The sequence below is a fragment of the Cyprinodon variegatus genome, unplaced genomic scaffold (assembly GCF_000732505.1).
Source record: "Cyprinodon variegatus isolate N-32 unplaced genomic scaffold, C_variegatus-1.0 Scaffold505, whole genome shotgun sequence".
Taxonomy (NCBI): domain Eukaryota; kingdom Metazoa; phylum Chordata; class Actinopteri; order Cyprinodontiformes; family Cyprinodontidae; genus Cyprinodon; species Cyprinodon variegatus.
In genome coordinates, this window is record NW_015150958.1 from 416,460 (window position 1) to 440,840 (window position 24,381).

At 37.1% G+C, this 24,381-nt stretch overlaps 1 protein-coding gene across 1 annotated transcript in view; it reads right to left on the bottom strand.

Moving 5' to 3' along the window:
- Positions 1-281: 281 nt before the first annotated feature.
- erc2 (ELKS/RAB6-interacting/CAST family member 2) overlaps positions 282-24,381 on the bottom strand; it is a 49,991-nt gene continuing 25,891 nt past the window's right edge. The window contains exons 8-16 of the mRNA XM_015390569.1: positions 22,800-22,967; positions 20,204-20,341; positions 18,246-18,386; positions 17,890-18,030; positions 15,226-15,261; positions 11,247-11,452; positions 3,678-3,801; positions 2,569-2,729; positions 282-501 (exon numbers count right to left, since the gene is read on the bottom strand). Of these exons, the coding sequence (XP_015246055.1) occupies positions 282-501; positions 2,569-2,729; positions 3,678-3,801; positions 11,247-11,452; positions 15,226-15,261; positions 17,890-18,030; positions 18,246-18,386; positions 20,204-20,341; positions 22,800-22,967 (1,335 nt within the window). The remainder of the gene's footprint in view (positions 502-2,568; positions 2,730-3,677; positions 3,802-11,246; positions 11,453-15,225; positions 15,262-17,889; positions 18,031-18,245; positions 18,387-20,203; positions 20,342-22,799; positions 22,968-24,381) is intronic.

Sequence of the window (24,381 nt, forward strand, 5' to 3'; positions counted from 1 at the left end):
AATGTAAGGAACTACGGATTGTTGCTCCAAACTACAAATATGTGCTTCTTTGTCTTAATTTAGCATATAAAATAATAAAAAAAAAATACTGATGACAGCAAAGGTTAAAAAAAAAAAAAAAAAAAAAAAGGCATACAAATTTCTCAGTTGGATTGTGTTATGCAAGCATTGCTAAGAAAGCCTAATTTATCTTTTAGGAAGGAAAGGATAGACACAAATGTTCCAGTGTGCGCACTTACATTAGTTTAGATACACACTGTAATCATGGATCAAGTTTGCTCTCAAACAAGCTTGTTTAGCAAGTTGATCCATATGTTAACAATGTTTGAAATAAGCTTTGCAGTGCTACTAACATGTTGTTTAAGTTGATGCATTAGTTTGTCCCGCTCTCTTTTCAGGGCCAGCACCTCCTCCTGGGTCTTCTTTTTATTGGACGCAGACAGTTCCAGTAATGCAATATTAGCATCTTTCTCACTGATGGCTGCCAAAAGAGCTTGTTGCCTGGAAAAATATAAAAAATAAATAATAAATATAAATATAATAATAATAAATATAGCAATAATAATAAATAAATGTAGCATAGAAAAACTGGAATGCATGGAAATCATTGTCAAACAAACTAAGAAGCTAAAAAAAAGGGTGAAAAAGCTTCTGATGTAATTGAGCGTTGTTAAGTAAAGCCGTAGCTGAATAAGTCTTACACATAAACACTATTTAACTATGAGTTATTCACACTTGAAAAACACAGTTGTGTAAAGGTTGGAGGTCTGAATTCATCAAAGTCTAGTAAACCAAAAAGAAAAAGCCCCTGAAGAAAAATAAAACATATCTGCTGTTGATTTTTGTTTTCATATACCAGCTACATTAAGTACGATAAATTAACTGCTTAACAAAACAAAATGACTGCATTCAATGATGCTAAAAATATTTTATATTCTATATCTTTTATTTATATAATGAAAAATATTTCATTATTAACATTTTAATTTAACCTACAAAATATCTACAGTAAAAGAACAGTAACTCAATTATAGACCTATATCGAATCTTCCTTTCTTAAATTCTAGAGAAAGTAGTTACCAAACAAGTGTGCAACCACTTACATTATAAAGAACTTTTTGAAGAGTTTCAGTATGGCTTTAGAGCTCATCATAGCACTGAAACAGCTCTGGTGAAAGTCACTAATGATATTTTAATGGCCTCAGATAATGGACTTGTCTCTACTTGTCCTGTTATATCGTGTTGCATTTGATACAGTCTATCATAATATTCTTTTAGAAAGACTTGAATATTTTGTTGGAATTAAAGGAACAGCACTAGACTGGTTTAAATCTTATCTATATGATCAATTTCAGTTTGTTCATGTTAATGACACATCTTCCTCTTTCTCCAGGGTTACCTGTGGAATACCACAGGGATCAATGCTAGGACCAATCCTATTTACTATATATATATGCCCCCAATCGGTAGAATTATAAGACAGCATGGGATTAATTTTCACTGTTATGCTGATGATACTTAGCTATATATGTCTATAAATCAAGATGAAGCTAACCCATTACATAGATTAAAGGCATGTCCCGAAGACATAAAAACTTAACTTTTTGCTCCTGAATGCAGACAAAACAGTAATTATAGTCTTTGGAGCAGAGTCTTTGCAAAATAAGCTGATTAGTCAGTCAGTGAATTTGGATGAAATTAAACTGATTTCAGATAATAAAGTTAAAAATCTTGTTGTTATTTTTGATCAGGACCTGTCATTTAAATCTTAAAATGTTAAACAGGTTTCTAAAATTCCTTCTTTCATCTGCGCAATATTGCACAAATTAGAAATCTTCTGTCCAGGGGTGATGCTGAGAAACTAGTCCATGCATTTGTTACTTCAAGGCTGGACTATTGTAATTCTTTACTATCAGGAAGTCCACAAACTGTAGTTAAAAGCCTTCAGTTGATCCAAAATGCTGCAGCCAGAGTTCTGATGAAAATTAAAAAGAGAGATCACATCTCTCCTACCCTGGCTTCTCTTCACTGGCTTCCTGTTAAATCAAGAATATAATTTAAAAATCCTCTTTCTCACATATAAAGCCCTAAATAGCCAAGCTCAGAGATATGATTGTTCCTTATGTTCCTAACAGAGCACTTCGCTCTCAATCTGCAGGTTTACTAGTGGTTCCTAGAATTTCTAAAAGTAGAATGGGAGGCAGATCTTTTAGTTATCAGGCTCCTCTCCTGTCGAACCAACTACCAGTTTTAGTCCGTGAGGCAGACACCCTGTCTACTTTTAAGGCTAGGCTTAAAACTTTCCTTTTTGATAAAGCTTATAGTTAGAGGGGCTCAGGTTATCCTGAGCTATCTCTATAGTTATGCTGCTATAGGCTTAGACTTCTGGAGGACATAGGGGCCTCCTTTTTATCATTCTGCTTCATTCGACTTATTTTACTGGAAGATGCTTTATCTGTATTATTTTTCTGCAGCCTTAAAGAGCACACTAGACACTTTTCTGACTGCTTCAGTCGAACAATATATTTTATGGTTACGGTATCTTATTCGATTAGCAGCAATACTGACTTCATTTCAAGGATTTCCTCAAGCTGCTTCCGGCGCTCCTGTCTCATGTTGGTCAGATGGGTGTCCCTCTCCTGCAAAGACTGCTGTGTGGAGGAGAGACGCTGCTTGGTGGCATCCAGCTCCTGCCTTGTCCTTTCCAGTGTGCTCATCAGCTCCTCCAGCTGGCAGACAAGCATTACATTAGCCAAAACGGAAAACAGCCATTTTGAATTTTTTTTCGAGGTTTCAACATACAAATAATTTCTCAAACCCACAAAGGGACACACAACATATTTTTCCAAATAATTAAAATAAAAGTAACCAGCAATTTTTAGAAAAGAAAAACACTCAAATCTTTAGATATCCATTAACAAGGCTGGCACAGTTCATTTATAGTGTTTTTTTTTAACTATTTGACCTTACTTCTAGCCTTTCCCCAAATGTTTAATGACATTGAAGACTGGGCCTCTTCAGAAGCTTGTTATGTGTTTTATCATTTAAAACAAAAAGTAAAATACATGCTTGCGATCTAACCCTACTAGTGGATGGTTCAGCAGGATAAATATGATATTAACGTCACAGTCTGCAACAAATATTTATTCGATGTATCACATTCTAGGTTGGGGTGATCTTTGTTGGTGCTGGAAAAGTAGCTTAACTGAGGAAAGAGATATACGTATCCAACAGTTTCTGGCCTATGATAGGCTAATCTATTAAACTATTTATAGACTTTCTTTTTTCGTGTATGTGGACTATGTTTCTCAGCAAACCAACCAGTATACATAAACTCTGCTAATTTAGCAAAAAAGAAAAAAATGTTTAACTAAAGAACCATGCCAGGGAAGTACTGACAGCTATTTTTCAGTAACCCAGATAAAGACATTCATTGAATCAAAAGCAGATCAAATATATGCATTCTAGTTTTTGCTGATTAGAGCTATTTGTAAATCAATGAAAAACGTATTCTGTACACATATCCTATAGTAATCACAAGTCATCAAGAATTTATTTTTTAGATAATAATTTTCCCCTAAAAATATATATTAATGTAATTAAATCAATGATACCATGGTTCTCTATGCATGCATAATCAAAGCTACTTATTTCTGAAAAAATGATTAAATCTTAACCTTTAAGTGATGACCACCTTCTAAGGAGCTGTCTTTACGAGGATCTTGTCCTAAGCCTTTTTTGTCCCCTTGTAGTCCCAGTTTGATGTTGGAACCCTTCTTGGTCTGATCCTTGCCTCCTTGCCTGTAATATCATACAGTTTCAAAATTTCTCTATAACACAATAAATAATCAAATCCAACCTAAAAAAAATAAGCAGTAGTCATGAGATCTGTAACAACGCAGGAGAATCCCACATGAAAAGAACATTGTGTCAGTGTTGAGGGTAGTAAAAGGTTTCTGAGCAGGAGTTTGTGGATCAATATCTTTAGAGATGGCGAACAAGGGGACAGGGAATTGTCTTACCTGGGAGCTAAACTGCAGATAGGTAGATTTAGAGGAAGAAGAAAATAGGGTGAAGAACAGGTGAGGGAAACATTGGAAGCAGGAAAAAAAAAACACACACACACACAGAAGAAAAGTAAAAAAAAAAAAAAAAAAAGTAGTGAAGTTTTAGAACCAAAGGGTAAATCCGTAAAAAAAAAAAAAAAAAAAAAACTGTACTTAAATCAACCAAACAAAATTAGAGATTACAAATATGCCTGCAACAGACTGAATATAGCAGGATGCACTTTCTCTATAGAACATGGAGCACTGTGCATCTGCTGCCAGGCCAGGGAGTGGCAGACATGCAGTCAGATGAGCAAAATATTAGCAGGGCAAAAAAGGATGGTGTGAAAGGGGGGCAAGGAGGAAGGAAAGCTAACGGCAGTTTGATTTAGTGGGTGACATACGTCTCCAGAGAATTAGCTGAAAATGCAGAGGATTCATTAACAAAGCAAACTTTAGGGCTCACTCCAGGCTACACAGATTTCAATTACTGCAGCTTTAGTCATGCAGGGCAATTTGCTGAGGATTTCTGTCAGTTGTGTTAGGTTTAGGTAGGCAGGGCAGCTGGGACCAACGGGGGAAGGAACTAGGAAAGAGAGAAGACGTGATCTTTTTTCTTGATAAATACGTCAATCAAAAGGTGCAAGTGTAACAGAAAGAAAGACGGGAATGGAGGCAGACAGATGGGTAAAATGAAAAGGTTGGAAATGTTGCATAAAGTGGGAATCCTAACACCTGGAGACAGATTTTTTTTTTTTATAAAAAGCACCAACAGGCAACAAACAGATATAATCAGAAATTGTGTGGGTATGAGTGACTGTGCTGCAGTCCACCTTGTTTTAGCATGGAACACATGTAGGGACAGCCTGAGGTCTACTCCAGTGAAGATTAAAGCAGCTGAAGCAATCACAACAAAGTCTCACAACAAGTCTCAGTCAATGCATAAAGTGCCTTGCAAAAGTATTCAGGCCTCTTATGCTACGTTCACACTGCAGGCCTTGATACTCAATTCAGATTTTTTTGTGTAAACCGATTTTTTTTACGTTGCCGTTCACATTTCCAAATATATGTGACTTGTACAGTATGTGATCTCCTGTGTGAACTGCATTCATACAGCTTAAGTGTCCCATGTGTGCAGTAGAGAACGCAATGACATCACAAGCAAGCATGCTCTGTGTTTGTAAAGTATACGTGGATAGTAGTGCTGGAGCGCATCTAGCATCTTTCCCAGCCTTAAAAACTCAATCTTTTCAAGATGGTTAAAAAAAGACTGCTTTACGCATTATTGTCTGCCATGGTTGTTGTTTAACTTCCCGCTTCTGCATAGCAAGATGCAGAGTAGTGACCTTTGTCGGGTATTAATGACGTTCAGGTCGGATGAATGCGACCTGGCCGTTCAGACACGGGTTGCATTTGAAAAGATCAGATACGTATCGGATTCAGAACCACTTAGCCAAATGGCCTGGGTCGCATTGGAAAAAATCTAATCTGTGTTGTTCAGACTGTCATGAAAAGATCAGATACAGGTCGCAAATGGGCAAAAAAAATCCGATTTGGGTCACTTCAGGCTGCATTATGAACGTAGCCTTAACTTCTCATTTGGTTGATTTATTTAAATGCTCTCCATATTTTGGTGGGATATAGTAGGGAAAAACCAAGAAAAAGTGTTAAATATCACTGAAGTAAGATAAAATACACAAATACTTGTTTTTATTTTATTCTATTTTTTTAATTATATATTATAATATATTATAACCTATATTATACTATATACAAAATTACTAAGCTGAATCTGTGTATGAAGATTAATTTCTGTGCAAGTACAGCTGTTTTTTTAGGCCTCAAAAATTTGTTAGAGAACATAAGTGAAAAAATTCCATCATATGGACTAAGGAACACACAAGACAGGTCAAATAAAGTTTCTGGAGAAGTTAAAATAAAAAATTATAAATATATAACATCATTTCTGAGATCTATTATACCGAGAGGCTTGGTAGCGTTATAGCTAGTTTATGCTTAATCCATCTTTAGAACTGCTTCAAGTTCAGTCTTTTTTTTAATTTGGTATAAAGAGAGTTTGCCGACCCGCTGAATTAATTTGTGCCAACCTGTGTCTATGTCTTTCCTTTATTTATATTATTATACAATTCTTTTTGATGGTCCAAATATTTTTCCATGCACACCGAATATCACTCCATTGTCTGGCACACTGCCAATGCCTCCTTTGTGGCAACAACGACTGCAGATATTTTTGTGTCCATTTGCAGATCACTTTCACAAGTTACAAATGATTCAAAAGCTGTGGCTTTAGTCAAGTTTCCAATCTGGAAACTGCACCTGGTAAATGTTTACATTTGCATATCCTCCACCCATGGATTTGCACAGAGTGGTCATTAGAATATGATGTGCATACTGATGACGGGATACACACAAGAAAATTCACCCACAGGCTGCTGAATTGCAACCGCAAATGACTTTGCTACTTCTTTGAAGAGCTGCTCTGTGCACACAAACACGTTTGCACCTGTTTTGAGACACGAATACCTTCTGGAAATAAGGCCTAAACTTTTTTTAACCACTGTAATGCTTGAATTTCCCAACTATAAATATAATAATAAAGATAAAGATAATAAAAATAAAGATATTTCTTCTCTATGGTATCCTTATACTGTAGGAGGTGTGTACACAGAACGATTTTTATCGCCCTCGCCAAAGTGTGGCTCGGAGGCCAATGTTATACAGTATGAAAGCTCAAATGAGCTCCCTAGAAGTCTTGTTAAGGCATACAGAAGACATGGAAGAAACTGATATACTGAGGATATACTTATGCTAGACCAAAAATGTAACTTTTGTCAATCTTTAAGAATGCTACATGTGCCTAAAACTAACACTGCATCACCATAGTGCACTTTCCTAATGGTGAAACATGGTGGCAGAAGCCTCATGGTGTGGTGAATGTTTCCTTTCAGAAGCAAGCGGTTAGAGTTAGGGATTTAGAATATCTATCGGACGGTTAAAATATCTGCAGATATGGTGGAATTTGTTAACTGCCCGATAGATAAAAATTTCAGAAAAAATAGGCGATAAATTAATTACTTTTGGTGGTATTTTATATAGGCAGAGTATGCCCAAAGCGGGACGTAACCTGTGGATTTTGCTCTCTGTTATTGCCTGACTATAAATAAGCAAACATGTCTTCGCCAGTGTGGTCGTTTTTCTCGGTATTACACAAGGCATACAAGACCTCATGCATTCAGGCAACGTTTTGTTCATTATTCACATCATTTTTGAGAAGTTTTTGTTACCGAAGCTGGCATACATGTGTTGGTACATCTAATATTAATGTTTGAAAATATTTAACCTTGCTCCACAAAAACCTTTGCAGATTCTGAAAAGTTTTTAAAGTTAATTTTTATTCGACTTTAGCTGAGGTTATTTTTGATTACGTTTTCTGTTACTAAGTTACTGTTATTGCATATTATTTTATATTTGATAAATACAGGACTTCACAAATTCAATAATTTAGTTTCTAGAGATGCTCTTTGTGTTTGAACTGAATACTTTTGCAAGGCACGATAATAAAATTAATAAAACAGAATAAACATAAGGATTTTATATGGACAACTGCTGGTGCCATAAATGGTAAAATGTGGGATCCTGGATATGAAAAATTTTACTTGAATGTTCATAATTAATTGAAAATAAAACACAGAAATAAAGTACCATTTTCTTCTCAATGGAAGACCACAACATGAATCTTTCTGAACATACAAGATATAAAATATGCAGATTCCTGTGGAAATATTGCCAATCATCAGTCTTTTTAGATTGGCTCCAAGGAGCCACAGTTTCTTTTATACTTTTATAACAGTTTTTTGCTCTTTTCAAAGGTTTGTCATTTACTTTTTAGTAACAGACAACAACCGTTGTTCTTAAGGAAATTAAGGTGGTTGGCATTTAATTCTTCCTCATTGTATGTTTTTGCACTTCACTTTTAGATTTTTACAGGTATGCCAAAAGGTTGTCTATTATTATCCACTTTGAAGTTGGTTTATATCCTTTGTGGCACAAAGGATTTATAATTTTCTGTATAGTGCTCAAAGTCTACTGTATGTATCACATCTGGTATATTTAACGATTCCAATAACCAGATCAAAGCCACAAATACTGGAAATGTTGTAAAATCTATAATTCTAAAAACTCATTCCCTTTTTAATAAGATGATAGTTTCTATGAATATATATGAATATGAAATGAAAATAAAAAGTATTTTTTTACTGCTCACCAAAATACAATTAAATAAAAAAAGAGGAGTATGATTGGGTGAGGCAGAGGAACTCTCCTCAGGTCTGACTGAACTCTGACCTTTAAAAACTGCAGGCATAAAATAGGCCTTAATCTCAATGAAAGAACTGGAGTTGTGTCTCCACATAAGAAGACATTATAAGACAACTGTGTAAATATTTAATCTTAAACTGGATCCTTAGGAACTTTGCAAGAAGCCAGACAGATTCAGAAGATTCAGGTTTGTTTCTGATTATCTTGTGAATCTGGAACTGAAATTATCAAAAAGTAACTGCAGTTAATGGAAAAGCAAAAACGTTAATGACCACTTAATGCTTGAAGAGCAATTGATCAAGATCGACCTTTCCAAAGATTAAAAAATATCTAGAAAAATACAAGTTCCTTAAGGGGAAACTAAGAATAGATTAGAGACAGCCTCTTACGTTTCCACGGGAAAATGCATGGTTAGTGATAGATAAATTATGGAAACAAACAAGAACCATTTTATATATCATGCACACCTCAAACAAACACATGCTCTGTAACACCCAAGCAGATAAAATGATTTATAGAGCAATTATAGAGGGTCAATGAGAAAAAAGAAAACAAAAAGGATACACAGTATCAGATCTAATAGAGAAAATGTAAACTATAAGCAAAAACTATAATACACAAATATGTGTATCCTATGGAAAACAGGCAGAAACAGGCACATGGGTGAAACCAGATGCAGTTGCAGCAGTTGCAGTCCAAGATCTTAAATCAGGCAGCCGAGTTCATCTTAAGTGCCAGGGCAGAGCACTCACTTTCCCAGGAAATCCCACACCATGCCCCCTATCTGCTGAGGGGCAGCAGACACAGAGGGGAGCGGGTCAGGGGGCCCTCTGCTACCAGAACGAGGGGTGTGGCGTGGGGCAGTGGATGGGGGGCTTTTAAAGAATTATTCAACAAGGGGGGCATAGTTGCGAAGGAGAAGAAGGAGATGTTGAAAATACAGAATAAAATTTGAGAAAAAATAAAGAGGAAATTAAAAGAGGTAAAGGTTGGCCAGTGGTGGAGTAAAGAAGGGAGTGAAAGACAGAGGGAATACAGGATGAGAAAAGTGGGTAAGGATGGTAAAAAAGGACAAGAAATCTCAGTCAATTAGATTGATTAAACTTTGCAAAAGTTGACTCAATGGGTACTGGTCATTATATATAAGAACTAGCTTAACATCTAAACTAAATGATATATGCCATAAGATAAGAGGAACGTTTGTCCAGTGCAAGAGAAAGGTACATTTAAATATTTCTGAAGCTGATCCACTTCTTGGACTAAACTAAAACAAGATATGCCTGGAATTACTGTAGAACAAGACCAAAAAAAAATATTTATTGAAAGGGATTAAATCCCAGTTTGTACATTTTATGACAGGAAGACATTGAATTTTTTTCAAAAAATGAATTAAACCATTCCACTTAAATTCCACAGTAAAAATCAACTGGTGGCAATATCTACCCATTTTATGCTTGACTGGTGCTGATAGGTAAATGGCCACTCAAAGCCTAAACAGGCTTTTTTTCAAAATTAGTAAATGTATCACACACAATGGGACAAGACAATTTACATTTAAAATAAAAAAAAAAACAGTTGGATTGTCTCATTTCAATTCCATATTATCTAATTACCTTAATGTCATAATAGAAATAATTAATCTATCTGTATATTATATTAACCTACTCAAATTAATATTAAACACATTTGATGAGAAATGTTTGCAGTGTAATTGTTATCCTTGAGCAAATGGCTGGAATGTAAAAGGAGAGGAACTAAATAGGCTATGATGGGATTATAAAAACATACAGGACCAGTAAAAACAAACTCCTCTGCGTGACAAGTAATAAGTTGAGAATAAGAATTGTAGCAAGGATGTGAAACACAAAACATTATGCAAAAACAAAAGTTTGAGGAGGAAGAGTGAACAGAACTAACAGCCGTGTATATATAAAAAAAGATAAGTAGAAAAATAAAAATAATGTAGAAAACGACAACACATAACTATTTAAATAAAGACATACTATGGTTTTGGTGAATACTGTAAGTTTATAATTAAAAATAATTATTAGAGCAACACTGTGTAACATTTCACCACTATGATTGCTGGACGTGTAATTTCCAGGTTTAGCAAAGGCCACATTTGGGACTGCCTTGTAAAGACAAAGCCTCATTCAGAGCCGACGCGTTTGGGAGCATATCTCAGACTTGAGTCGAGACTGGTTTATGCACGGGAAGAAGGAAGGAAACAAGGGGAGAAAATATGTGTGCAAGAGGTATTAGATCTGAGAGCATAAACAAATATTTGATGGAGGAGAAAATATGTTTGAGAGAAAGCAGAAGTTTTGAATGTGAGCATTACAAGTTTTGAGTGCAAGTAGAGTAAGTCCTGCTCTCAAACTGAAAATGTGTGCTCTTGGTTTTTGGCAGGGAAACTCTTTTTTTACATAGCATTATGTTGCTGGTGTTAAGTTTCAGTCACAGCACCATGGACAGCACTGTTTGTTTGATTAAAGCAGAGGCCACAGGCTACTATCATACTTAGAAGGATATCTTCCTCTATCATCGATCTTAAAATTTAGTGTAGAAAAATACAAATTCTAATAAAATACATTTTCCAGTGAAAAAATGGATTAGACTCTTTCTAGTTACATAGGGGAGGTTTTGAGAAGGGCAGCTCTCACAGAGCATCAATTCGCGCTGTATGCTGACTAGAAAATTATTAATTATATATCCAAAGTCAGCTAATACTTTGGCCAAAAGTTATACTGTACAGTGGTGTTTTAAGCCATCTGTGATTAGTGCTAGATTTTCTTGATATATAGTCAATAAGATTTTTTACAGAAAATACATTTTTATTTCTTCATTCGGAAAATGACTCACCTTTCCAGCTCAGCAATCTTTTTGTCCTTGTCGTTTTTCTCTGTCTCCACCTCTCGCAGTATGTCCAGCAGCCTCTCCACCTCTGACTGAGCCTTGCCTGCCTCATCTTTGTAGTAGCTCACTTCCTTTTCCAGCAGCTTTACACGGTCCACATACTCCGGATTTCCTCGGGAGCCTGAGTGCTGGTGGTCTACCTCATGAGCCTTCTGCATTCATGTGCCAAAGACAGATACATAGAGTCAGTTCATATTAATGTGCCAAACGAGCCATAGAGAGCACTTCATGACATTTCACTTTGCTTAAAGTTCTTGTGGTAGATCTATCTCAATCTCAATCTCTTTGGGAATACATTGTAACTGAGTGGAGTAAACAAAGTGAGCCAGGCTAACATTACTAGTGCTGGCTCATTAGCTATTATTTAGCTTTATCTGTATGTTCCTCTGACACTCCCAGTCCTCTCCTATTTGGTTAATATGCAGCATGCAGGACAGTGTATGTTTTTTTCTTAGGTCACTACATTATCAAAAACAACATCCCAGATAAAATCTGTAAAAAATTAATCGCACATAATCAAAATCAAGGTTTCATTTCCGCTAAAGTGAACAGCCTAATCACTATTCAAATTCAGTTTTGCATTTGGTTTACTACAAAGAATCTCATCCCCCTTAGTACAGAATCATACCCACATATGGTACAAAGTTTTACAGAGCCATCTGCCAAAACACAGCAGTGATCTCCACCCACGCCTTGTACAAACACTACCAGCACCACACTGAGAAAACCAAAAGCGTGGTAACAATAAATACATGCAACAAATCATGCAAACCCAACAAAGCTGAAACAGTGTTCGCATTTATCCATATAAAGTGCAAAAAGTGAAGCAAAAAGATTTTAGAAACATTTTTAGCAGTTGGAACAAAATTAGAAGTATTAAAACAGAAGTGGGGTCAAAAGAGCTTTGAAAAAACATTGCACTAGATCTTCTTTATGAGTATTAGCATAACAAGGACTGATCAGAAATGAATGCAACACTTATCAGTTGTGATTTGTAAAAAAGAAATAATGTACTGTATCAGTTACACACCACTTCTATTATTTCTTACTTTATGTTGGTCTATAAAGTCATGATAAAATTGGAGCTGATATTGTAATTTTGGGAAAAAGTGAATAAGCTTAAGGACCACTAATACCTCTATAATAGGACACTTTAATCCTCACAAAGGTGGACAGCAGGTTAAAGAACCAATAACTCATAATACATGAATCATTGTAATAACAACTAAAGTTAGCACACCGAAAATGTTTTAAATTATTTTATTCTTTTAATACATTTCAAGAGAGGTGTTTTGCTCATCTAAAATAATAATAATTTCCATTCCATTCTACCTGTTGTTTTTGGTTGAAATGGAGGGCCATCTATTTCCCAATGGGAAGGAAGAGAAAGTATTTACGAAAAGAAAAAGACATAATAACCGGGAGAAGACAAAAGTCTCTAGTAGCGCAGCTTTTGCCAGGTGGAGACAATTCATGAGAGAGCGGCGCTTCAAAAACTAACAGAGATTGGAGACTTTCTGCTAAACAATTAAGTGAATTCAACACAAGGGTGAAATTTATTTTGCCGTTATGTTAGAAATAGTTTAGTTCAGTCCTCCTGGTCTTGTCTTCCCTTTGGAGATGCCTACTTTTTTTTATTAGCCTCTACTAGGTGACACTTATCGGTTGTCATTCTTCACACAAGTCATACCAGTAGGTGACTGCAGCTATTAGCAGTTGCTTGGTACTAAACACATGAAGGATATAAATGTAAGGTATAGGCACCAATAAGAAAAACCGAATCATGTATGTTCTGTACGTCATCATCTGACGGGACACTTGAAGTCATGGAGGATCATAATATTTGTCATGTTAATGTCACTGCGCCTTCTGTATTAGTTATTACGTAGTTAAAGTGGAGACATCAAAGCACACTTTCTGTTATTTGTTGTTTATTTAGAACAGCACTAGACAGTTGTAGATCACAGACAGGGGGCTTTAAAAGGTATGTATTAAGTATTAAAACCTTAAATTTAAGAATAAAGATTGTCTGAGCTTTTTTTTTTAAATATTGCATTATTTAATATGGAAAAAACATAATCCCAGGTTCAAGAAAACAGCTGTTTTATGCTAAGTCTCTGGTGCCACACAACCTCTAATAATTAACCATTAACAATAATTTAAATAATCAGTTTCTGAAGTGGCCTATTTTCATTTTACAAAAAGGAAAAGACAAGTGAACGTGCCATTTAAAGGAGAATTCCGGTTTTTAACACTTTTAGCCCATTTTCTGTAGTGTCCAGGATGAAATCGAATGATCGACACCAAAATTTTGACAATTGGTCCTGTCTCTGCTTTTTGGCTCATGCAGAATCCCCCCCTGGCTGCTCCAGAATGGCTTCCATAGTGCATGTCCGATAATGTCCTTAAAACAACCTTAAACATTCTTTTTTTTAAATATGCTACTCACCGGGTCGTCAGCGCTGTTCAATGACGTTCCAAAAAAAGTTTCGTAAAGAAAAAACGTTCCTGTAGTGTTTTATTTAGCATTTTGTAAATCCCATTGAGTTCTGTTGGAATAGTCAATATTCCCCTGCCACCGGAAATGGAAATGGGGCCTGTTTACACAGTTGTAGTCTTTTCGCTTCACTCTGTGTACTCCGACGTCGAGAATCAAGAATCCACCTTTCGTATTCCATTTTCAGAGTTTTTTAAAGTGTTTAACAGAGACGTTAGCACCTCGACGTCGGAGTACACAGAGTGAAGCGAAAAGACTACAACTGTGTAAACAGGCCCCATTTCCGTTTCCGGTGGCAGGGGAATATTGACTATTCCAACAGAACTCAATGGGATTTACAAAATGCTAAATAAAACACTACAGGAACGTTTTTTCTTTACGAAATGTTTTTTGGAACGTCATTGAACAGCGCTGACGACCCGGTGAGTAGCATATTTTAAAAAAAGAACGTTTAAGGTTGTTTTAAGGACATTATCGGACATGCACTATGGAAGCCATTCTAAAGCAGCCAGGGGGGGATTCTGCATGAGCCAAAAAGCAGAGACAGGACCAATTGTCAAAATTTTGGTGTCGATCATTCGATTTCATCCTGGACACTACAGAAAATGGGCTAAAAGTGTTAAAAACCGGAATTCTCCTTTAAGCAAAGCGGGTTTTTCTTATTTTATTATTTTGTAAATTTGTGCATGAAAACCCCCAACTACCTAAACTCTAGAATTCATAACAGTACTACAACATTTCAAAAATCTAAAATTACTTGAACTGTGAGAAATAAATCTTTATGAGGATATATGTTTATCCTGCAGAGAGAAGGGTAACCTGGGGGGGAAAAAAAATCATTTTTTTAACCATTATTAACAGAGAGGGCAGCAAAGTGAAAAAAATCAGAAGTCTCATTACTCAAATTATTTAATTTATATTTCTTTTAATAAAATTAATTAGGCGGTTTTGATTCTGTTCTATACATTTATATACACTACCTTAAAAGCCTTAGAGTGCAGAACATTTTAACCTGAATTTTGTTGAAGTTTACTGGAACAATCAAAGAGGCAAAAAATGTGTTCTACCTAACAATTAATGCTAATACAGAAGATTGAATATGAAGTGGTGGAATAAATCCTAATAGATGTTTTGAGGTAATTTTGGCTACAATAAAGATTCATTAAAGGAACAAAAAATCTCACTGTGTCACACTGTTTTCACACATAAACACACAAACTTACAACACTGTAAGAGGACAATGCACAGGAATCTTATTTCAGTTTGAAGTTCATAATATTTGGACAGCGCAATGGGCAACATGCATGCCGATGGGGAAAAGCAGTGCCTGCGTAAGAATCGCCATGATCACCATCTGACATTAAAATAACTTCTCAGTGTCCTCATGCTTTCAATGTGCGCCTCACAGGCCTCAAGACAGGAACTTACAGGATTGTTCATGTGACTGAATAGCTGCTCAGCTTGCTACTTTGCCAACAGAGGGAGGATGAAGAAGGGACATTAGAAAGGAGGGGTAGGAGTGGGGGTAGGGGGTCAAGGAGAGTTAATTGTTAAGGCTTAGATTTAGCTACAGTAGGATGAGACAATACAGGTTTTATAGCAAAGCAACACAGTTTCAGCACTGAACGTGTTGTTAAAGGTTAACAGCAGCAAAACACAGACAACTGCAGACAGGCAGACTCTGGGATGGTCAGTGGATTATGAAGACAAAGGATATAGAGGAATTCTTTATTCTGTGAAACACTGTAACAAAGTAGAGCAGCTTGCAACAGATCATAAAAAGTGACAACAGCCACTATCCTTAAAATATGTGATTTATGTATTAATGTTTCTGTTTGGACAAGCTCTGAGTGACACAACTTTCCAAAAACGAAATAACATAAAATAAAAATGTACCTAACATATTTTGGTTCTGTATAAAGCAACAGGAAAACGATTAGAAATAAGGTAATATTTTGTAGTTTATTTGAAGGGGAAAACATGTAACATCTTTTTCTTATGATTTTTTTTTTTTTATTTATTTACTTTTTTTTTTCAAAAAAAGTATTTTTGCACATTTTGTCACATGTATGTGATAAACCCCTGACAATGCTGTGCAAAGTTTTATGGTTGACAAAGTAAGGACATACTGAGTTTTATTAGGATATTTGTTACAAAAACAATCCTTTTTTTTTTCCTTTACAAATGAAATGGAGACAAGTGAAAGACGAGTGGGTATCTATGTCTCCCCCTAGCTCAGCCATGTTGAAGTTCACCCTAATGGATAAGAGGGTCCCTTTCTTGTGCCTTCAGATGTGGTAGATGTCTCTGACTGATGTCTCGGCCTAGGGGATGAGCGGCGGTATGGAGTACCAGGCCTTCTTAGCATCCTTGTCTTGGGGGCTGGATAGTGCCCCTTCTTGGGTATTGTATCTATATGGTGGGGGAATTCAACCCCTATGTGAGAAAAAAGCATGCCCCTACAGTGATGTGAACTTTAGGGGCATGTCTGGAGGAACGGAGCCCCAGCTGGAATCAATTGGTAGAGCCTTCAGTCAAGGATTTAATCAGCTCCAGGAGAGCTTCTTTAATATCCCAGCCTAGGCTGGGGACATGAAGTCAGAATTAACTGTGTTACTTGCCATTATTATTTAGCAGGCTGCCTGTAGCAGTGGCCTTAAGCTCTACGGTGACTCTTGTGGTGGCAATCATCAAACAAGGTGGTGGACACCAGCATAAAGGGATTTTGTCATACTGAAAAAGTAGTACTGTTGCGTTTGGCTAGCTTGTGAGACTCCACAGGCAGCAAGTAAGTACCATGGGGCCAAGTGTACCATTATGGCACATCAGACAATACTATAGTTTGGCCTACCTCAGAGTGATTCTGGCAAAAACGTTTTGATGGAAGCAGGGAGCTGCTGACCTTGACTGGGGATTGTCAGGAAGTGGAAGAACTAAATTGAAGATTTCCTCAATTTAGTTGACCCGCATTAGCTGCCGGAAGCAGAAACTGCATGCACTGGAGCCACACTTGCTTATCGCCCAGGCTGAACTCACCACGGTGGTAAGAAAAGGTTTCACTGGCAAGGGATTGGATTTGGATTATATTCACCTAAAGTACCTAAAGTCTCTAGATGTTGAGCTTTCATGGCGGACAGGCTGTGTGCCAGCCAGGAATAGTGCCCTTGGACTGGAAGACTGGGGTGGTGGGAGGGTATGTTCCAAGGGGGATCACACCTGTCAGCTTCCTCAGAAAGGCTTATGCCAGGGGACTTGAGAGGAGAGTCTAAATGACTGTTGAACCTGGGGTTCATGGGGTACAAAGCAATGGTTTGGTCACCAGAATTGGTTTAAAACTGACGGGGCATCAGGCACATATTTTTAGCGGTTTCTGATTTCCTGGGCAGTATGTATACTAGAGTATACCTGTTGACTTCTCTAATTATGGCTCTCACTGTCCGGTCTGTTAGTTGAGGTGAACCCCATGTCATGGTAGGTTTGTGGATGATGGACTAAACATTGCTTTGTCAGCTGTTTAGCTTTATTTTAGACCTGCACACTTCTTTCTTCCTAACCTGTCTGCTGTGGTCCTTGGTCATCATGATGCTGTTGGTTCACTAATGTTAGCAACTTTAATACATACTAAGTTTCTTGACAATTGGAGGCACAACTTCATGAAGGAGTAGTAGAGTGAATGGGCTTAATAGAGGATCCTTATTTAAATTCCACTTCAGAGTCATGCACTACTTCGTGTTAATTCATCACACAAAATAACAAAATAGCTTGTGGTTGCAATTTGACAAAATGGTGCAAAATAGCAAAACAAAAATCAAAAATTCAAAGAAAACGAAATGCTATCATCATATGCATCTTAAGTCTTAAGATGATTACTTTAACTTCAAGTTTTACATGTAGGTAAGTCAGAAAATGGTGAAGCTCTAATTTGTGCTTATAGTGCTTGCATCTCTCAAAACTGAAAATTTCTGCACAACTGACTTTACGTCTAAATGTGACCTAAAAATGTTTAGCTAGTGGTTTTGTTAACAGAATAAAACCATCTCTTAAAAACCTGTTGATAAGTGATCAAACACTAAGAGGAGGATATATACCTACCTTTTGCAACTGCGTCTCCAACTTACTACACTCCTCTTTCTTCTGCTCAATGGCAATTTCCAGGGACTTAAGCTTTGAGTCCTTTTTAAGTCCAGAAGACGCCAGTGATGAAGCATGCTCTTTGAGATCAATCAGACTGGACTGCAGGTAGAGAATTAACATAGATGTTCACATGTTTAAATCCAGCTGCCTTGTACACATCAGCAAGTGTAAAAATGTCACAGCATCACAGGACAGTGGGTGAAAGAGACACACAGTAGATGCACTACAGTGCTTACAAAGAGTTGTGTTGGATGCTGTACAAAGAAACAATTGGATCCAACCCAACACCCTTGCAGAGACAATCTCACACTTACTTCCTTCTCTGTTAGCTCTATCTGCAGGCTGTTGACCTTCTCCTTCAACTCTTTGTTTTCCTTCTTATAGGACTCCACTTCTTCCAGACGCTCTCTGTCTTCCCTCTCCCTTTGGTCCTTTAATCGCTCAATAATTCTCTCCTAACAAAAACATAAAGATCATAAATAAAGAAATGCAAGTACAAAATTACTATACACTCACCGGCCACTTTATTAGGTACACCTGTCCAACTGCTCGTTAACACTTAATTTCTAAGCAGCCAATCACATGGCGGCAACTCAGTGCATTTAGGCATGCAGACATGGTCAAGACAATCTCCTGCAGTTCAAACCGAGCATCAGTATGGGGAAGAAAGGTGATTTGAGTGACTTTGAACGTGGCATGATTGTTGGTGCCAGAAGGGCTGGTCTGAGTATTTCAGAAACTGCTGATCTACTGGGATTTTCACGCACAACCATCTCTAGGGTTTACAGAGAATGGTCCGAAAAAGAAAAAACATCCAGTGAGCGGAAGTTCTGTGGGCGGAAATGCCTTGTTGATGGCAGAGGTCAGAGGAGACTGGCCAGACTGGTTCGAGCTGATAGAAGGGCAACAGTGACTCAAATAACCACCCGTTACAACCATGGTGGGCAGAAGAGCATCTCTGAACGCACAGTACGTCGAACTTTGAGGCAGATGGGCTACAGCAGCAGAAGACCACACCGGGTGCCACTCCTTTCAGCTAAGAACAGGAAACTGAGGCTACAATTTGCACAGGCTCATCGAAATTGGACAAGAGAAGATTGGAAAAACGTTGCCTGGTCTGATGAGTCTCGATTTCTGCTGCGACATTCGGATGGTAGGGTCAGAATTTGGCGTCTACAACATGAAAGCATGGATCCATCCTGCCTTGTATCAACGGTTCAGGCTGGTGGTGGTGGTGTCATGGTGTGGGGAATATTTTCTTGGCACTCTTTGGGCCCCTTGGTACCAATTGAGCATCGTTGCAACGCCACAGCCTACCTGAGTATTGTTGCTGACCATGTCCATCCCTTTATGACCACAATGTACCCAACTTCTGATGGCTACTTTCAGCAGGATAATGCGCCATGTCATAAAGCTGGAATCATCTCAGACTGGTTTCTTGAACATGACAATGAGTTCACTGTACTCAAATGGCCTCCACAGTCACCAGATCTCAATCCAATAGAGCATCTTTGGGATGTGGTTGAACGGGTGATTCGCATCATGGATGTGCAGCCGACAAATCTGCGGCAACTGTGTGATGCCATCATGTCAATATGGACCAAACTCCCTGAGGAATGCTTCCAGCACCTTGTTGAATCTATGCCACGAAGAATTGAGGCAGTTCTGAAGGCAAAAGGGGGTCCAACCCGTTACAAGCATGGGGTACCTAATAAAGTGGCCGGTGAGTGTATATACTGTATATATATATATATATATACACACACACACATATATATATATATATATATATATATATATATATATATAAACTTCATAAAAACTGTTGATTTCAACCATTAAGACATGTAGCATTTTCGCAAGAGATGTACACCTGTAAGTGTGTTAAATTAACTGAATGAAAAATTATCAGTAACATCTTAACAGCTAATTTCCCTCAAAATATCATCTTGTAATTTTGTATTTTTAAAGCACTTCTTCCCATTTGGACATGTCTGCACATTTTCACTGCATAGCAACCTACTTCAGGGTATTTTATTGGGATTTTTTTCCAACATTAACTGTTGTGAAAATTGAACATTTACATACAGTAATGTAGTGAGACATCAAGATACAAATAAAATAATAAACATGTATGTGTGTTGCGAGTGCATAGTGTCACACAGTCATCATGGTTCAATTCTCTGCCCATGGTTCAATTCTCTGCCCTGCAGATACCCTGCAGACCTTTTTTGTCACATATGTCCAACTTGACTCCTGTAATGTGTTCTACCTTTTCTGAGAGTGCCTCCTCCAGGGTGGCCAGGGCAGTGTCTGTGTTACTGGAATCGGTCTGCAGAGACTTGATTCTGTCCTTAAGGTTTCCCAGCTGCTTGTCTTTGTCCCTCAGCTGCTCCTGCAGGTTCTCAATCTGATTCATTAGAAAAAATAAAATAAACATATTATTAAAGCTGGGCCAAGAATGGCATAAAATTTCAGCTACACATTCAAAAAAGGGAAAATAAAAAACCGGTGCACTCATAGTAAAGCTATTTTTGGTTAAGGGGCTTAAATAAATACTTACTATATTAACTACTAAAAACAGTTATTAAATCATGCATTAGACACATCTAGTGTGTAAAATGCTTCCTATAACTCTAAAAGTTTATGATTACATCTAACATTCATGTCAGCATGATGTTGTAGTTGGTATTGTTTGCCTTTGCCTCCATATCTTGTCTGCTGGCTAGTTTATTTCCAGGTTGTTTTGATAATTATACACATTCTAATTTTCCTTTTCCTTCCTTTGACATAGAATTTTTATTTCATTTTTTAAATTCTATTCAAGGAATTTAAATAATCTAGTCATGATATAGTAACTATTGCCAGTATAATAATAAACAAACTACCACTGCTACTACTCAATTTTTTGATTGTTTTCTCTGAAGTTCTTTAACTAAATGTCTTAATTTCCTGGTATGTTTTACTTAAATCAATTATGTATGTTTAAGCTTTCTGTTGATGGCTGTCGGCCACTTATATATTTCAGGCTTGAAGCACATGAATTGATATAAACAATCTTCCTTTTGCTTTTTAGATTCAACTTCTAATATTTTAATCAAAACCACAGCCTCCATGTTTATGTTCCCTATAGAGGCATTAAGAAATCATTTATTCCAAGAAATTGAAAAGTCTCTACTTTTGATATTTGCAAAATCCTCTCAGAAAGTAGAAGATTTTTTTTCTTTTTTTAAATAGCTACCACAGTATTTAATCAAGTCAGGTTAAACAATGCTAGCAATATTTAGGAATCGAGGAGACAAACCTGTTTGGCTTTAAAATGAAAAGCTTTCATTTTCTTGTTGACCTAGGAAAGGCAAATTTATTGATGCAGCTCCCCATACTGTACACAATGCCATCCAAAGTGCTTTGCAGGATATTAAAGAAAAAAACAAAAAAAACAAACAAAAGATTTACATTTCAGTTAAACGAGAGCTTAATACAATTACTAATAAAAAATAAATAAATAAAATCAGGATTTAAAAGGCAAGGATAGGACCCTTTTAAAGTTCAATGAAAATCTAACTGCCAATTTAACAAGTCAATAATTTACCATGCTCGGGAAAATTGTACATTTGGTCATGGCCTGAACAGGGAGCCATGCTGTGATTCAAGACCTAGTTTAAGATGATCTATATATACCTTGGGTTGGTCAAGACACTCTTTTTCCATCTTTTTAAAATAACAATAAGCTGAATCAACTGGCTTTATGTGGTCATTAAAGTATAGATCTGTATACAAAACATCACCATTTTCTTAGCAGGAAATATGGTCTTAGCCCCATCAATTATAGTTACTGAAGTTGGAGGAAATGTTGACACATGCACTCATTGACAATATGGATAAAGAGAAAGGTTGTTGAAAGTTGCTGTCATATAGTGACAGAGATGTACAGTTGTGTTCTCAGCACATGCTGTATCATTTTACAATCTAAGCTATGGAGATATGTTAAAGGTATAGAGGATGATCTTTTATTTCTGGGTGGATCATCTAAATAAGTGGTACTGTTTATTTGCTGTAACAGCAACCCGCTGTCGCCATAGGCTGTCACTACCCGACAGCGGTGACTAATAACAAAGATGGCGCTGGCACCACGCAGTGGACCAACTGGGAACAAAGAGCAGTAATCATCTGTTTGAAAAGTAAGTTAACTAAGTTCACTTTAAAGTCCACTATATAGTCCCCGCTCTATATAGTGGTTAGGGTGGACAATTGGGCACCGTAAGCTTGTTGCAGCTATAAGAACAACAACTTTTAAACGGAGCGTGTATGAGTTGTGCTTTTTTTTTTAAGTGGAGAGGGCAGGTATTTTCAAAGCTTTGCGAAAATCCTCTACAATACCTTTAAATAAAAGTACATTGAGGATGGCCCCAAAAGGAAGTTTTCAAAGAATTTTCTACCTGCTTGGAAATAGATTTACCAAATGATATGGATCTCTGTAATCCATGTCTGTCGAAAGATTGAAACCGGTTCTGCAGGGCACCAGACCATCCACGTACTTTTCCCAACATACACTATACTGAAAAAAGTACTAGCTTGCCCATTGAAATTGTAGGTTTTCCAAACACTTCATAGCCAAATCAAGCACCTAGGCATGCAGACTGTTGTTACAAACATTTGTGAATGTATGGGTCTCTATTAGGTGGTCAGGGTATTCCAGAACTGTGAATAGCAATGTGCAACAAATCCAGTCGTCGCAACTTCCCTGCAAATGTTTTCATCAAGATGTTGTAAATATGCAAAATGGTATCAAAACAAGTGCACCAAGTTATGTTTTTTCTCACTCATCTTTCACAACTGTTGTTTGAGGTTTTCTCCTCTCCTCTCACCTTTTTCTGCAGGACATTAATCTTCCTTTCCTTAACCTCCAGCATGTCCTTCATGTCTCTGATCTCTCCAGCAAGAGTTCCCTTCTCCTCGGTCAGGTCCTGCAGCTGTTTAGTTTTTTTATTCAGGAAGGATTCCTTTTCCTCCAGACGCAGGCGTAAAGCATCCACCTGAAGAATGGCACAATCACAGACAGGTTCAAACGTGACAGTCCCACTGCTTTTATCAAACAGTGCTCATAAGGACGATCTGAGGTCTTTCACCTTAAAGTCACTTGAGACAGCTGCTGGGTTTTTTCTTTAAACCATGTTGGATTTATGTTTTTGGGACAAATGTCGGGTAGCTTAATCAAACATTTGTTAAAAAATAGTTACCAAGTTTTTTGGGTTGAAGGCACAAAAAAGGTGCCTTGTCATTCTTCAATCTGAATCTTTGTCACAGGGTGCAAAAAACAAATGGTTGGAGGTAAAATAAGAGTAACTTAAAATAAATTTAATTTTAATAAAACAGCTGTTCACAAAGCCCCCAAAGACAAGTAATATTCAATATACTCTTATGTGCTATATAGGAATAACATGTTGACACTTAATAAAGTGCTGATCCCTCAACAGCCCTCTATGCAACTAACTCAAATACACAGTTTATTCTGACACCTTCCTCTCAGAATCAGCAATAACTTCTACAGCATCTACATGTTGATCACAAAGGCAATCTTGCACTCTTAGCATGTCTTAGCAAACTTTGAACACATGTGACCTGGATGGCTACCATTGTTTCTTACTTACACAACACTTGATAGATAATGACCTGACATGAAACTACCAGAATCGCCCGTCCATCACAGTTTGGCCACTGTTCAAACTGTTGTGAGATTGTGTGTTTTCCCACTTCTGACCAACCGCCTTTGAGGAAAGCTACCATATAATCCTTTGAGCATCTGCTCCAACTAACATGTCTCACACTGCAAAAATGATCATTTTTCTTGAATTGAGGAGGTGAGGCACTTTGCCAATGAAAGAAGACAATTTACATTTAAAATATGAAAAAAAAATGTATGGTCTTACTTCAAGAGTGTATTATCTAACTATCTTATTTTAAGAGTTAAAAAAATCTAATTCGATTGGCAAATCATCCTTTATACCTACTTAAATAAAGGGTAAATACACTTTATTTAAGAAATGTTTCCTTATTTCTTGATTAGGGAAGGGAACTGGGAATCGTTCAGAACCGGTTCCGTGTGTTCGAATTCCATTGCACCGTTTGGCAGCTCGCTTAACAATTCTCTTATTGATTCGAGGCAGCACCAGAGCCTAGGGCTCTGGGCTGTGCTTAATGTTGTTCCTAGAAAATCATAAGGCATTTCTGGAAATAAGCCAATTTCCCACCTCTCTTTGGGGTTATTAAAGGAGTGTGTCTTTCTCGTTAATCCAGCCCTTCATTGTTAGCATGTTTAATTAGAACTACTGGTACCTGGAATTCTTACATGATTCTAGCTATTGCAATGGATGTAAAGAAACATGCTACGAAGGTGCTCCGCAGTTCAGGGAGCCAGAGAAAGGTGACGCTTGTTTATTTGAATCAGGC